Source organism: Psammomys obesus, unplaced genomic scaffold (genome assembly GCF_907164565.1).
Source record: "Psammomys obesus unplaced genomic scaffold, mPsaObe1.curated_primary_1811, whole genome shotgun sequence".
Lineage (NCBI taxonomy): Eukaryota > Metazoa > Chordata > Mammalia > Rodentia > Muridae > Psammomys > Psammomys obesus.
In genome coordinates this window covers 25,391,171-25,405,990 of record NW_026587216.1, presented here as the reverse complement: position 1 = coordinate 25,405,990, position 14,820 = coordinate 25,391,171, and the positions used below count along the sequence as shown (strand labels likewise).

At 39.0% G+C, this 14,820-nt stretch overlaps 1 protein-coding gene across 1 annotated transcript in view; it reads right to left on the bottom strand.

The window, feature by feature from the left end:
• Trpa1 (transient receptor potential cation channel subfamily A member 1) overlaps window positions 1-7,724 on the bottom strand; it is a 44,780-nt gene extending 37,056 nt beyond the window's left edge. Inside the window, exons 1-3 of the mRNA XM_055603424.1 lie at window positions 7,614-7,724; window positions 2,275-2,434; window positions 756-931 (exon numbers count right to left, since the gene is read on the bottom strand). Of these exons, the coding sequence (XP_055459399.1) occupies window positions 756-931; window positions 2,275-2,434; window positions 7,614-7,724 (447 nt within the window). The remainder of the gene's footprint in view (window positions 1-755; window positions 932-2,274; window positions 2,435-7,613) is intronic.
• Between the last annotated feature and the right edge of the window lie 7,096 nt (window positions 7,725-14,820).

Here is a 14,820-nt window from a genome sequence, read left to right as displayed (position 1 = left end):
AGAAGAAGAAGAAGAAGAAGAAGAAGAAGAAGAAGAAGAAGAAGAAGGAGAAGAAGAAGAAGGAGAAGAAAGTAAAATTGTCCCATATGACCCCTGTATCTGGCTATTCATATAACAAAACTGGGACACCATAACAACGGGTTGTACCTTTACTACTGTTCTAGTCATCCTTTGCATTTTAGTCTCAGAATCAAAGAAATCTAAATGGCAAAGCCTGGAGCTAGAAACACAACTCTTTTTTTTAAACAGTTGTGCATTTTTAGGTTGGTTATTTAATTCTCTCTGTGCCTCTTCTTATTCAGCTATATCATGGAGACACCAATAGTCTTAACTTACACTTTTAAAGTGAGAGTTTAATAAAGGCACACAGCTTTTTTTAAAAATACCTGATAAATCAAAACTCACAAAAAGCTGAACTGTGATTAGTATGACCAAATATTACCACAATCTTCCTCATCGATAATCACCTATCACTACCCTTCTCCCCGTTGCCTTCCCATCATCATCATCACCACCATCAATCATGAGTCACCACCACCACCATCACAATCTCTTATTCTCTGTCTCATTATCATCACTCTTCCACCTCATCACCATCACCGCAATCATTTGGCAAGAAAAAACATAATTGTTACATTTCATTTGCCATTGCATGACACTTGCAGTTGGCCACTTTGAAACAGGAAGTGAGACAGATGTGGGTTTTGGCCCCTTCTTCGTGGTCAGCCTCACTGCCAGGTGGCTAGCAGCCTCACCTTGATCATTTCATTGTGCATGCCCTGCACAGCTATGTGAAGGGGCGCCATCATGTTTCTGTTTCGGAGGTTTGGATTTGCTCCTTGGTTGAGGAGAAACTTGACACTTTCGACTTGATTTTTTTCTGCAGCCCAGTGTAGTGGGGTATTTCCATAATCATCCATTATATTCAGCACTAAGGAAATAACAAAATACACATTAAATTTTGTTGGGGGTGTATTTAATACTTCTGGAGTAACTAACCACTCCAAAATTCAGTGTCAAGTGTTTTTAAAACCAGATGCATTGTCCTAGAATGTAGAAATAGGATATAGTTTTAGCTTCAAATTTATCCAACAGACACCATTTGAGACTATGTGAAAATACTTTCGGATCTTAAAAATTGGGTTAAAAATTTTTACATAGTATCTAAAAATTAGATCCTCTTGTTGCTATACTTTTTATCTGCATTTAAATTTTATTACTGTGATATAATGTTGATTAGCAGATATAATACAGAATTAGCAGATCATAGCCAGGCTCCATGCAGCTGTGATGTCACTCAAGCTTGCAACTGCCCAGAAGATAACCCCATGACATGTGGTATTGTTTGCCTTGAGAATGCTGTGTGAGGATAGAATGCACTTTGACCTGCATTGCACTTTAGCTATGACGAGTTAATATTGGTGAATATCACTAAGTCTGAGGAAAGGAAAAGTATTCGTGAATCAGACTTGGTAGCTATCAACAGTAGTGGGAGCCATAAGACAGCAAGTTTTCTGTTTCTTTGTCTTTTAAAAATTTCTTTCTCTATTTTTTTCATTCATTCAAGTTCTTAAATTGCAACCCACCGCACACATACATGTGTTTGACCCCCAATCTCTTTAAGCAAGACAAAAATTCTATTTAGCATCAAACAATTAAGCAGCATGATGCTCCAGCACACAACTTGAAAATGATTGTTATCTTGACCATGTTTTATAATTCATCTTTCTGTAATCACAGGGGCTTTCTAACATAGACTTTCTTGGGCCCTCCTTTCTACTTGATGTGCTTGTAGCAAATGATCTACTTAATTTATCTTCCCAGTGACTTCTCCCCTGGCTGTGTCCCACCACTCTCTTGTCCACTCCACTCCACCTCTGCCATCCTCATTTTGTCAGTTCCCTTAGCTATCTCTTATTGTCAACCTCTGTTAGCCTAACCCATGTCCATTCATTTCTTCTTAGGCAATTGTCTAGAGGGGGGATCCGTCCTCTGCAGTTCTGATTGTGTATGTGATATTTCCAAGAGGACATGCCCAAGCTATCCAAATTTCACTCTCTCTGAGTGACTTTGTTTCTTCTTGGTATGGCTGGTCATGCTTTACATCTAATCTCCTAAAGAAGAACTCACAAATTTCCCTCAAGCTCCCCAGACATAGTGTTCACATTCAGTGTACCCATAAGCACTGCTGGTGTCCGAGGTGCGTATTTTCTAGTTGTCCACAAACCGAAGAGGATGATAGTTCTATGGCTCCTCACTGTCACAATTGGTTACCTTCGCAAGAAGAGCCTTGGATGATCAACTTCATCAGTTCAACTTGACCTTCTGCTGCTGCATGATGCAAAGGGGAGACATTTTCATCCTCACATTTGCTTAGTTTTCTTCGGCTCTTCATGAAGTCTTCTAATCTATACATATCTCCTTCAATGTCCACCTGGAGGGATGTAAAAAGTTCATTACCTAAAACAAGCATGGGTAAAGCTTAAAGATATACAACTAGTCATGTAATAGCCTTACACTTTACTGCCATTCAAACTGCCATGCTTACCACAAACAGCTTTCTTAAAGAACACAGTATAAATATAAAACATAGTATAAAACACAAGACAAAACACAAAGCAGGCAAATGGCTACACATTGTTAAATACATTAAGCAAATATTTTGGGGGCTTGACCATAATATTACATCCGTCACAAAGATAAAAGCCTCAGGAAAAGTTTTGGAGAAAATTTACAGAAGTGCTCTGATAAATAATACGTTTAAAAACACAGAAGGCTTTGTTTTGCCAGGTGAAATGTATTTATTTCAGTTACAGCAAGAGGAATCAATAATAGAATCAGTAACAGAAGGACTGAAAATAATCAAAGCACACACAGTAAAGTCGTATGTGCACATGTCATCTGAAAGCCCTTATTTTGTACAGTTAGGAGACTCCTGACAAGAACAGTAAGAAGGGGAAGGATCTTTGAATGTACGGTTTACTAAGTCTAGGAAGCTAAAGTTCTGTATTTTTGGTCCCTCCTACCTGCAGTCACCCTCCACCCAGCCTCTCCTTGCACAGGGGAGCCAGGATCACCCTGAAGCAAAGTCCCTAAGGGGCTTGTTCAGGCATCTAAAACAGTGGCTCTATTCCTGAAAACCGGGCAACTCCTGACAAAACTAATTAAAGAACTTTCACTTAATATCCATGACACAATAAGCAACTTCTTTACTCAGCTATTTGAAAGTTGCACACATCTGCCTCACACAAAATATAAAGCACTTTTGAAGTCAATAATTACAGGAAGATTTAACAATCTCCAACTGTTTTATGAGATTTCCATTCAGTCAGACATCTAGAATAACTGATGTCCATGGAAGTGAATGGTTAGATATTATCTAACCCAGCTTCCCTTAGACCTTAAAGTCCTGCTTCCTGGAGGCCATGCCAAGGTCAGGAGCAAATCCTCCTCTCCTCTAGCCTCCCACTCTCTAGTGTCCACAGTGCGGAGTGGACTCCATATGCAGTGACGGACAATATGACTGAAATGTGTGTTATAAGAATTTAGGCTCTTGTTTACTTGATTGCTTTGTATTTTTAAGACAGAATCCCAGGCATCCCAGCGCGGCCCCAAACCCCTGATCCTTCCACTTCTATCTTCCTAGTATTCAGATTGTAAGTGTGAGCCACCACACCAGGTATGTCTTTTAGGTTTTATCCGCTTCACTCTTTAATCCAACACACAGTAGCTGTAGCTCACACAACGGGTCCTTTCCAGGGCAGTGCTCAAGCTCAAATGAATTCAAACATAAAATCTGACACTCTGATTCATTCCTCCTCTTTCATTTTATGTACCGTGTTCATTGTTTGCTACACGTATGTATGCTTCATTTTTCATGACATGGTCATATGTGTAATTTTTGTTTTCTAGAGAAGAATGGAAGAAAGAAGCTTTCATACAGAGCATAGAAGGGCATAAAGTTTTTTTTGCCTGACTTTAAGACAGGGTCTCAGGCATTCCCAGGGTTAGTCTTAAACTTGCTATAGAGCTGAGGTTGACCTTGAATATCTGATTGTCCTGTTCCTACTTATTGAGTGCTAGGATTGCAGACATGTTCAACCACTCAAGTTCATTCCATGCTGGGATTCAAAACCAGGTCTACATCCATGCCAGGCAAGTACTCCACCAGCTGAGCTACATCTCAGCCCCCTACAGACCTTTACACACAATAGGCTACTTAGTGACTTTTAGTTTGCTAGAAGCTTAAATGTACAAAATAGGAAGAATTCACAGAAGTCTTTTGCAGTTCTGGGGTAGTACTGAGATTCTAATTATTTAACATTGTACCTTCCAGACTTACAAACAACAGCCAGGTAAGAACATTTGACTAAATTGTTTTCCAAGTTATTTCTCAATAACTTCTTCATCACAAAGACCCAAACCAAAATGGACCACAAGGCGGTAGCTTTGCATAAAACCAAGGCAGCATGATAAATACTTTTTTCTCAAACCACAGAAACAGTCCCCAAACAAAAGATCAAGAAAGTTGCTTGAATTCTCCTGTGGCTATAACTTTGCCATGAAAGATAGCTGCCAAAATCCAATATGTTATTTTAAAGGAATCTACAACACTATTGCAAAGAACAACTATCAGACAGAGCAGGAATTAGCATATTAGGATTAATTCACTAAATGTGAGAATGGAACAAACTAAAATCTCTAAATTTTCAACTTTGAATTTTACCTCTTTTTTCACAGGATAGAACTTAAAACTACCTTTCTGTTGCCAGTGACAAAAAAAAAAAAAAGTGTCACTTTCCCACTTAAAAACAATTCCATGCACCTTTAGTAACTACAGGATAGGACAAAGGCATCCAGCCATTCTCAGATTTACACATATTCAACAATTAAACTGAGATGCTTTAAGATTTAGGACTTTCCCACCCTTAATGCCTTGCCTTAGCAAAGAAAGTGCTCATTTAAATCAATTTGAAAGCATTTTAGCCCTTGAATTTCATATCGTTTGGATGATAATTAGTGGTTCTCCCTCCCATCTCCAGTGCCCAAAAAAGCAATTTACAAGTCTGTTTAGAGATAAGTAGTTGACATGAACCTTCCCCACTCTTTAGAGGAAAGAGTAGGTTCAGAGGTACACAAGATGCTATTGAGTTCATGGTGGTGAAACAGACTGCAAACATGTCACGTGAATTCATAAAGCTTGTTACACTGCCTCTGTTCAGAACCTGACATGTCATAAGGCATTGAGAAAATTCCTTAAGAAAGCTCTTAAGACAGACCTGGGATGCCCATAGGTAAATTATCATATAAAATAAAACCATTTAATACAACTGGCTTTCAGTATATTTTTTTATTTTGATTTTTGTCGTGGTCACTATTTATTTATTTAAGAAATATCCTAAAAAATAATTTAGGCAAATGTTTTACTTGATTGCATAGTTTCAAATCTGGAAAGCACACTTAAAAATCATGCTAATATCAGTGTTATCCCAGAACTGCGTTGTCCTTTTATTGTTTCCTACTATTTTGTATATTTACATTGGTAGTGGATTAACATATAAATTGAATCTAGTGTAGTTTTTTGAATTCTGAGTTCTATGATTATATTCAAGACAACAGGTACTAGATCATTTTTAGAAAAGTTAGTTCTAAATTAAGCCCTTTGAATTACAGACTTCAGACCCATCTCTTTTTAGTTTACTTGAATGAAATATGTCTAATCAGAATATGATCAAAATGGAAAGAAAACTAAAATGAAAGACTATATACAGCCAAAGAATGATTAAATGCCAAAGTATTTTTTGAAAGTAGTAACCTGAATTAATTCATTGACTTAGTCAATGAAACTAAAGACACTAACGTAAAAACAAAAAGAAACTATTAGGCCTGGGATGGCTAGAAAGTCTTCCACAAACCTGTAGAAAACAACTTATATGAGGTTTTTTTTTTAATCTTAACATTTCTTTCTGCCCCTCATTAATTGTAATGACAGCATCCTACTACTGAAATTCACTCAGGACGTGTTCTTCCTACTACAGCAAAGGGCCAAGGCTAATGTGCTGAGTTTTAAGGGGATGGGGAACAATGCTGAACCTGGAGGCTTTGTGCATGGGTTCCTGGGAGGCAGGACGCTTCCCATTCACATTGACAGTGGTTTCTGAATAAAGAGTAGAGGGACACTGTCATCCAAAACTAAAGTTGTGCATACCTCTTGCTTCTGTTAGGACCGAGCTACCAACACACACACAGAGGCTGAAACCACATCTGCAGTCATAGATAAAAACATCAAAGCTAAACAAAACAGCAAAACCAACAAACAAACGTGACCTAAGTGAGTATCAGTGCATAAGTAGTTAAATAAATGATGACACAGTCCACACATGGAATGCTGTGAAGTTGATATATATAATACACATATATATCTATATACATATGTTCACATATTTATATGTGTGCAAATATATGTATTCATAGTTCTATATTCATATGTAATGTAGATTATATATTTAGATGAATTTGCATATTCATTATATAGTTATTAAATATTACATATTAACATGTGTTAATTATAAAAAGATATAAATATTTATATAATATATTAATATAAATATATTATATTTACATAATATAATACAGATTATATATAAATATATTATGTATATATAAAGAGGTACATTTTCAAGTACTGAATTAAAAAGTATTCTAATATTTACTTCACGTGTGAATCAGAGCACACTCTCTGGAAGCTCATAACCCTTGTAAGTTTAAGAAAGCTCTATGAAAGTTTGTGTCTGCATAAACATTTCGTTCCCTCCCCCCGAAAAAACTATTGACATGGTTCCAGGGTGGAAAAGAATTCCCAGTGGGAACTGAAAAGCCAGCCAGTACCCTGACATTTCAGATCCCCTCCCTTCTTGCTATCAAGCTATGGAAGTCTGCTGGGCTTTCGGGGCGTCCAAGAACCAGCCTCTACCCTTCAGAGCAGAGCGACAGCCTCAACAACACCTAGGGTAGTAAGTGGGACTTTTTTGTAGGTCAGAACATCCAGAGAACTGAGAACTAGAAGCCCCACCACAGCGGTCCTCCCGTCCTCCCTGGTCTCTATTAGGCACCATTTACAAGTGCCGACCGAGTTCTCTATTCCACTTTTAGATAGAAATGCTTCTCCACCCCCCAACACACTTGTTGGCTCTCTGACCAGCAGACCCTCAGCGGCAGCAGTTGCGCTTCAGTTCAAACGACAAATCTGCTTAAACGTTCGGGCGGAACTGCACAAGCTCCAAATTCATCCTGGCTTTATGCAGTCCCTGGATTCCAATACTGTAAACTATCCGAAGTACTTCAGGGGAACACTTCCTCTGGCATCAGTGGACCCCCTGGCGAGATGGAGTTAAGCAAACAAATAAGCGAAACAAAGGACCTTCCCGAGATCCTAAGCAGCACTTACAGGCGCTCAGTGTCCTGATACTCAAGTCCCTTGCCTTTTCCGTGCTCGCTCACTGTTTTCTAAACTTTGCTCACTGGGAAAGTATTAGAATACCACACGCAAGGCGACCCAGCCTCCCACTTTTCACAACGCCCCAGCATGCTCCAAACCGCCGATTCCCCAGTACCTTAAAGGATTCCTTGGAGCAACCCATGTCTTCATCCACTCCGCGATAGACAACGCCCTGGAGCTCCTTTCTCTCCTCCGGGCGCAGCATCCTCCTCAAGCTGCGCTTCATTGACTCCACCTGGGCGCCAGCTGGCGCAGCTGCTCCCCGCAAGGCTGCACCTGGGGACAAAGGACCGTGAGCCTGAGCCAGGCTTGGGACCTGCACCCGGGCTCTGCTGCGGAGATCCCTGCAATCAAAGCCCCGCTCTGTTGCCGGGAAGGAGGGAACTTCTGGAAAGAGTTGTCCAGCCTGGGCTACTTGTAGAGCAAGCAGCAGGCGGGGCTAGGGACCCTGATATGAACGGCGCGAGCATCTGCCCAGGACTCCCCCCTTTGGAGGACCACGGAGTGATTTCAAATGGGGGCGGATCCAGCGAATTTGTTAAAATAAAAAACAACCTTTCAAAGAAGCAGCAGGGGAGGGTGAGTGGAGGAGAGAAGGTGGGGAGAGGGAGAGAGAGAATAGAATCCGGAACTTTTAGAAAAATCTTCCCCCAATGAAAAGTCCGGGGTTCGACTAGGGATGTAGCTCAGTGAAGGGCTGATTTGTCTTTCAGGAAGCCCTGCACGCCATCTCCAGTATCACGTAAAAAACAGAAACAAAGATGTAATCCCACTAGCAGTTCCCACAAACTGTAATCCAAGTACTGCGGAGGTGGAGGCAGAAAGACCTGAAGTCCAAGGTCATCCTGGACTGCAGGTTTGAGGTCAGCCCTGGCTACCTGAGATGCTATCAATACAACAAAATTCCTAGGGCTGTCTCACCCATGCCCATTTCTATGTGGCAGGGAAGGGCTTTTGAATTTGGGGGAGGTAAGATTTTTCAGAAAAAATTCGTTTCCCAGGTGTCAGGAGGAAGTGAAAAGATTTTAAAATGGGGACCAGACCTTTGCATCTCGGATCTCTTTTCCTGCAGATAGCAGCATTAATCTGTCTTATACTTCGGAGTCTAAGATGGTTAATAAAATGGTTATCTTTTCACATGGCTAAGAAAATGGCAGGTTAAATAAAAGCTGCTGTTGATCTGAGGAGGGTGTTTGCTGGCAGCAGCTTGGTTTGAGGGCTTTGTCTTTCTGGGTCTGCTCTGAATTCACTCATGGGTGTAAACCTTGAACACAGAATGGTGGTTTGCTGCATCCGGGAGGCTAGCTCTGCTTGTGTAACTGCTGCTATTTGCCCCAGCTGAACATGACAGAAGTCTAGCCAAAGTGGGTTGAGTTTGCACAGGACAGGATTTTGCTTTAACTGGCTTTTGCTCTAACAAACCGAGGCCCTTAAAGGTTCTGGAGAATCTTGATTCAAACCTAACACAGATCATCACCACCCAAGCTCCAAACCCGCAGGAAACAGGGACACAGCATAGGGCTATACCCAGGAAAGTTTTGTGGTTTGTTTTGCCTAGGAGTTAGAGAAAGCTGATTTATGTATGAGTCTAATGGACTTAATGACATATGGGAATCATGAAAAGGCCTGCCCTCCAATCTTCTCATCCATACAGCAAGTTGTGATCAGTTTCACCCCTGGAGTGTGCATGATGATGAACCTATCAGTAGTTCCTAAGAGGAGAAGCCTGGAAAAATGAGTGGAGGAGGCAGGTGTCGAACCTTACAACTCGGAGCTTCACACCAGCATGCACACACAGGAAGCAAGGGAGGGATGGGATCTTTCTGAAGGCAGTTGAGGTAATTCAGATGGAAAAAAATCTAAGGAAAGCTTAGGCATACCGAGTCCACTCGGTGGAGGACCACAAAATTCCGTCTTTTTATGAGTGGCTGAGATTAGTTGCTTCTCTCCCAAGACTTATCTTAAAGAGAGAAGCCAGAGGAGAAAAAGGAATGTATCACAGTGGTATTGTTTGTTTTTAAGTTGAGGCAGAGGGAGGGCTGTGAGGAGCATCAGTGGGCTTTTAACCTGAAGGAAGAATATGGATCCAGGAATGGAAACAACAATGGAGATTGCTGGGAGATTGGTTGCCTGAGGCCAGTGTAACTCTTTCATTTTATCCCCATGACAAAAATTTCTACAGCATGATGTAGGCACTCCATTTATGTACACCTACCCTCAAAGACAGACATGGTACTCTTAAGTGTGGGTCCTTACCAGCTTGTCCTTTCCTGGTTCAGTACTGAAAAGTAGATGGTTAACAATGAAGGACTCATCTTAGCCTTTCTTTCTGCTCTGAAAACACAGACACCGAAATGTACATTAATTTTCCATTTTAGTTTCTGCCGGGTTCTTGTCCACTCTGTGCCTTTTTTAATCAGGAATTTCTGTAGCTATTTCTCACTAATTGGTTCATTATTTCCTGTCTAGCCCCACCCTCCCAAATCTTTTTCATAAATGAGGCTTCTTTTCCTGCAAAATACTGAACTTTCAAAGATGTATAATGTGGTCAGAACAAGGCATTAGCTGGCCACTTACAATTAGGATGTTATTTCCTTTGAAATTTAATTATTGATGAGTATAAATAAATGAAACACTTTCACCAGTGATAATTTCAAAATAATCATAGTTAGTAAAGGGAAAAAAATCTTTGTAGATGTTTTCAGAAGGTATATTTTATTATTAAATTATGTTTTGACATTAAGTAATCCCTTGTTCAAAAAAGAAAAACAAATGTTTTACAAATGAATTCACAGGGAAACTATGGCTATTTCAGATGAAAAAAATTAAAACAAAAACAAAATTATTCAAAGTTGTCTTACTTTGTTTCAACAAAGCTGCTTGACTTTGCCAATCAATTACAAAAAACATAAATATTTTTAGTCATTATTTTAAATATAGTGTTGTTAGTACCCACAATGAAAGGCAAAACTGGCAATTTTAACCTAAACAAAATAAACTTACTAAGGAATGAATTTTCTATGCATTTTTAAAAATAAATGTAAAATAAACTTATGGTAGATGTACACTTTGGTGAATTTTAATAAATATGTACAGTTATGTAACACTCAGTACTCTAGTGTTAAAATACCTCCATCAATGCAAAAAGTCTACATTCCCTCAAGCACTTAGCATCCCTCCCCAGTGGGAGCAACTTTGACCAGTCTCTCTCTGACAGTTTTTACCTTAAAGCTGTGCCTTTTCTAGATGTTTCAGATACAAGGTGTTATGCGCTGCCGGAGGTTTTCCTATGGCTTCTGCTTAATTTTCACAAACAGCTGTGTATCTGTAGGCTTCTCATTCTTTCAGTTGTATCCTGCTGTGTGGCTGTGTTTCCTTTCTTGATCTACTTAGCAGTTAAAGCTCATTGGATTATTTTGTTTTGATCTATTATAAATAGTGACTCTCCAGATCTTACTGTGCAGATCTCTTTGTAGATATACGTTGCCATTTGCTTGGTCAGATGCAGAGGGATATTACCTAATTGCGTGTGATACATACTTCGTCTTGTATGAATTTGCTGACCTGCTTTATACACCACCTAGCACTGCAGAAGTTTTCCAGTCACTCCATGTCCTCAAAAGTTAGCATTGTCAACTTCTTTTAGTCATTTTAATACCACACCATATGGTGGCATCTCATTGACTTTAATTAGCATTTTTGCCAATGGTTTATAATGCTGCCCATGTTATCTCGTTCGTTAGCCATTAACGTGGCTTCCTGGTGAAACACTTATTAAATTTCCCCTTCTTTTACAATTGGATTGCCTTCTTACTATTGAGTTGTGGGGGCCTTTACCGTGGATATAACTCTTATCATATTCATGTTGTGTTTTCAGAATATGTGGCTCCTTTATTCTCTCAGTTATATTGTGAGATTGAAGAATATCAAATTTTTAAATTGTGGTAACATTTTAATTAATGAACTTTAATGGATTGTGCTTTGGGTGCCATATATAGAAATGTTTGCTTATGTTAAGTGTCAACGTTCTCTGAAATTTTTCCTTCTGGAAGTGTATATAGTTTTAGCCATATCATAAATCCATTGTTAATGCACAACTGTTACCACTAGTTAAAAAATAACGGTACTTACCTAGAATAGTCTGGAAATATTTTTAAAAATTAATTCATCATAATTTTAGGGTTTATTTCTATCCTATTTTATTATATATATATATACTTTATACTATATAATGTATATGATATATGATATGTGATAGATGATGTGTGATATGATATTAATATAGTATATAATTATATTATAATATTATTATGAAGTGAAAAAAGAAGGCTGTGTGATACTGTCTTAAATAGGGATGTATTATATTATATGTAATACAATACAGTAAGGGTAAAAGTGATGATTAGAGCCTTAGAGTATTCATATGCGCACACATACACACACATGCACATGATGATGATGGTGATGATGATTTAGAGGCCACCTTTACCTGGGTGGTAGGAATGGTGTCACACACCTTTGATTCTAGTAGGTCATCAGGAGGCTGAGGCAGCAGGTTTGGTAGTTTGAGGCCAGGCTTGGGTGCATAGGGAGTTCAAGGCTAGCCTGAATTACAGAGTAAGACCTTGTTTATAAGAAAGAAAAGGACAAACAGAAACAAAACATTATGTCTTGTGATGATATTATCCTTCCACACTCCCTTAATAACCCACATAGACTCCGGGACATTTGAATAGAAGTATACAGAAAATTGACATCATAGTTTGTTTTCCAATCTCAGGGGGAAAATGTTCACCATTAAATATATTAATAGTAGGATTTACATAGATGTTTATTAGACAATAGAAAACTTCAGAAACAATTCATAATTTCTAAAGTGTGTACTGTTCTGAATGGTGTGATGAAATATTGCATCTCCCTACTCTCTACCACCTAGGATGTGAATCAGCTTCTTCCTTGTGTATCTCTGGTCACTTTGCTATTCAATTGCTGGGTTATGAGGTCATCTGCAGAAACTGGCTCTTATGTCCAAATAACCTGGATTTTATACAGTAATGTCCTCCCCAAATCACAAAAATACTGACTCTGGCAATTCAGATATCCAAAATAAGATAAAAGAAAGGAAGGGAGGGAAGGAAGAAAGAAGGGAGGAAGAAAAAAAGGAAGGGAAAGAGTGGAAGCCGGGGAGGAAAGGAGGAAGGAAAGAAGAAAGAGAGAGGCAGGAAGAAATGGAGAAAGGAAGGGAGGGAGGAAAAGTTCTTGAAAATCCAATTGTATGTCAAAAACTATGCTATGAAAAAAAATTCTATCTATGAAATTGTTAAGAGTAAAAAGAAAATTTATGGTAGTCTTTGAAGTAGCAACCTACACTCAAAGCATGTTTTCATGGAAGTGCTTACTTGAGATGGAAAGGCCTTAATTACCTTAGCCCTCTGTTCAGACATCCATTGAGGGTCTTAGAATATCTATTACACAAGTAAGAGGGAACTACTCTACTGCTTTCTAAACTGCGTGGCAGAGTTCGCCAGGACAGCTTTATCTTTTCTTTTCTGAGGACATTATTTCATCACTGTTCTGGCTTGAACTGTCTCAGTGGGGTCCAGGGTTTGACCAGTTGGTCCCAGGCTGTGGTGCTCATTTCAAAGTTTATCCTTTTTCAGTGGTGAGAGACAGAGCCTTGCTGGAGGAAGTGAGTCACTGGGTCTGAGCGTTGAGGTTTTTGAGACTCACATGCACCAAGAGGGCAACCCCTCTGAAATTTCCTCGCCCAGCAGCCCTTCCGGTCTCTTCCTGCTTCCTGACTACACATGCAATGTGACTGGTCCCACATCAAGCTTCCGTGACAGCACTCTCCCCACTGTGATACCACGTACCTCAAAACAAACTGTCTTCCCTTGCCTCTTGCCTGCTATTTGGCCACAGCAATAAGAAAAGTAATTCACACAATCGCAAATTTAATTTTCCTAACTTTTAGAGAATTAGTATAATTTATGTTGGTGTAAAGTTTGTTAATACATGTTTGAGAAATTTGTTTATTTGTTGACGTCAACCTCTTCACAACATTCTGTAGAATCTAAGTTCTGTAATAATGTCTTTTGTTGCATTTCTTTTAAAAAATAATTTGTATCCTCTCTTTTCTAGCTAACCATCATTTTCATTCATCTTTTCAAAGAACAGGTTACTGAGTTTCTTTTTCTCAATACTATTTTCCTACTTTGTGTTTATTGTTTTTAGAGTTTTTCCTTTCTGATTTTCTTTCAGATGTATAACAACATAATCACACAATACTCTGTGAGTGTAGCTCACCCTTAGACTACTTGCCTGACATACATGAGGTCCTGGATGAAGAAAAACCACATACAAAACAGTGGCTAAGCATTGCATGCGTACAGCCATGAATCTTGCCTGGGTTGCTTTCATTTGTGGTTTCTTCATTGACTCATAAATTACCATTTGAAGTGTGTTGTTTAATTTCCAAGTAAGGTTCCCCCAAATTTCTTTCTGTTGTTAATTTCTAGTCTAATCTTATTTCGGTCAGAGAATATACTTAACATAATTTAAATTGGCATTAACTTAACTGTTGACTCAAAAGTGTGTTTTATGATTAGCTTGTGGTCTGTCCTAAAGGTTAGTCAATTTGTATTTGAAAAGAATATGTGTTCTGCTGTAGTTTCTGAACACATTGGTCAGGTGCAGTTGACTGATAGTGTGCAGGTTTTCTATATTCCTGGTCATTTTCTACGATTGCACTCAGTTATTCAAATTTTCACGACGGCTCTTTGTTTAGTTTTGTCAGTATCCACTTCACTTACGGGCTTCTCTGTTCTTAGCTCCATTCTCTGCAGATTTTTCATGTGTACTGTTTGCATGCTAGTTTCATTTTCATTTCTTCACTTTGTTTTTAAGGAAGGTCTTTTATTATTTATTCATGTGTATGTGCATGGGTATACAGATGCCTGTGGAGGCCATAACTGACTCTGTCTATGAATCGTTCGTCCAGCTTTTATTCTTTAAATAGTCTTATAATTCTTTAAGTGTTTAATACAATTATGATCATATACACCCCTCACTCTTCCCCTGAACTCCTCCATGACCCAACCCATCTCCTCCCCACTTCTCAAATTCATGTCCTCTTTTTGTAGATCTATGTATTTTTATTTAGTGTCAATGAGTGTTTTCCTGCATGAGTATACCTCGCATGTGCCTGGTGTCCACGGAGCAGAAGAGGGTTAGACACCCTGGAACTGAAGTTACAGATGTTTGTGAGCCATCATGTTGGTGCTGAGAACTGAACTCAGGTTCTCTGCAAGAACATAAAGTTC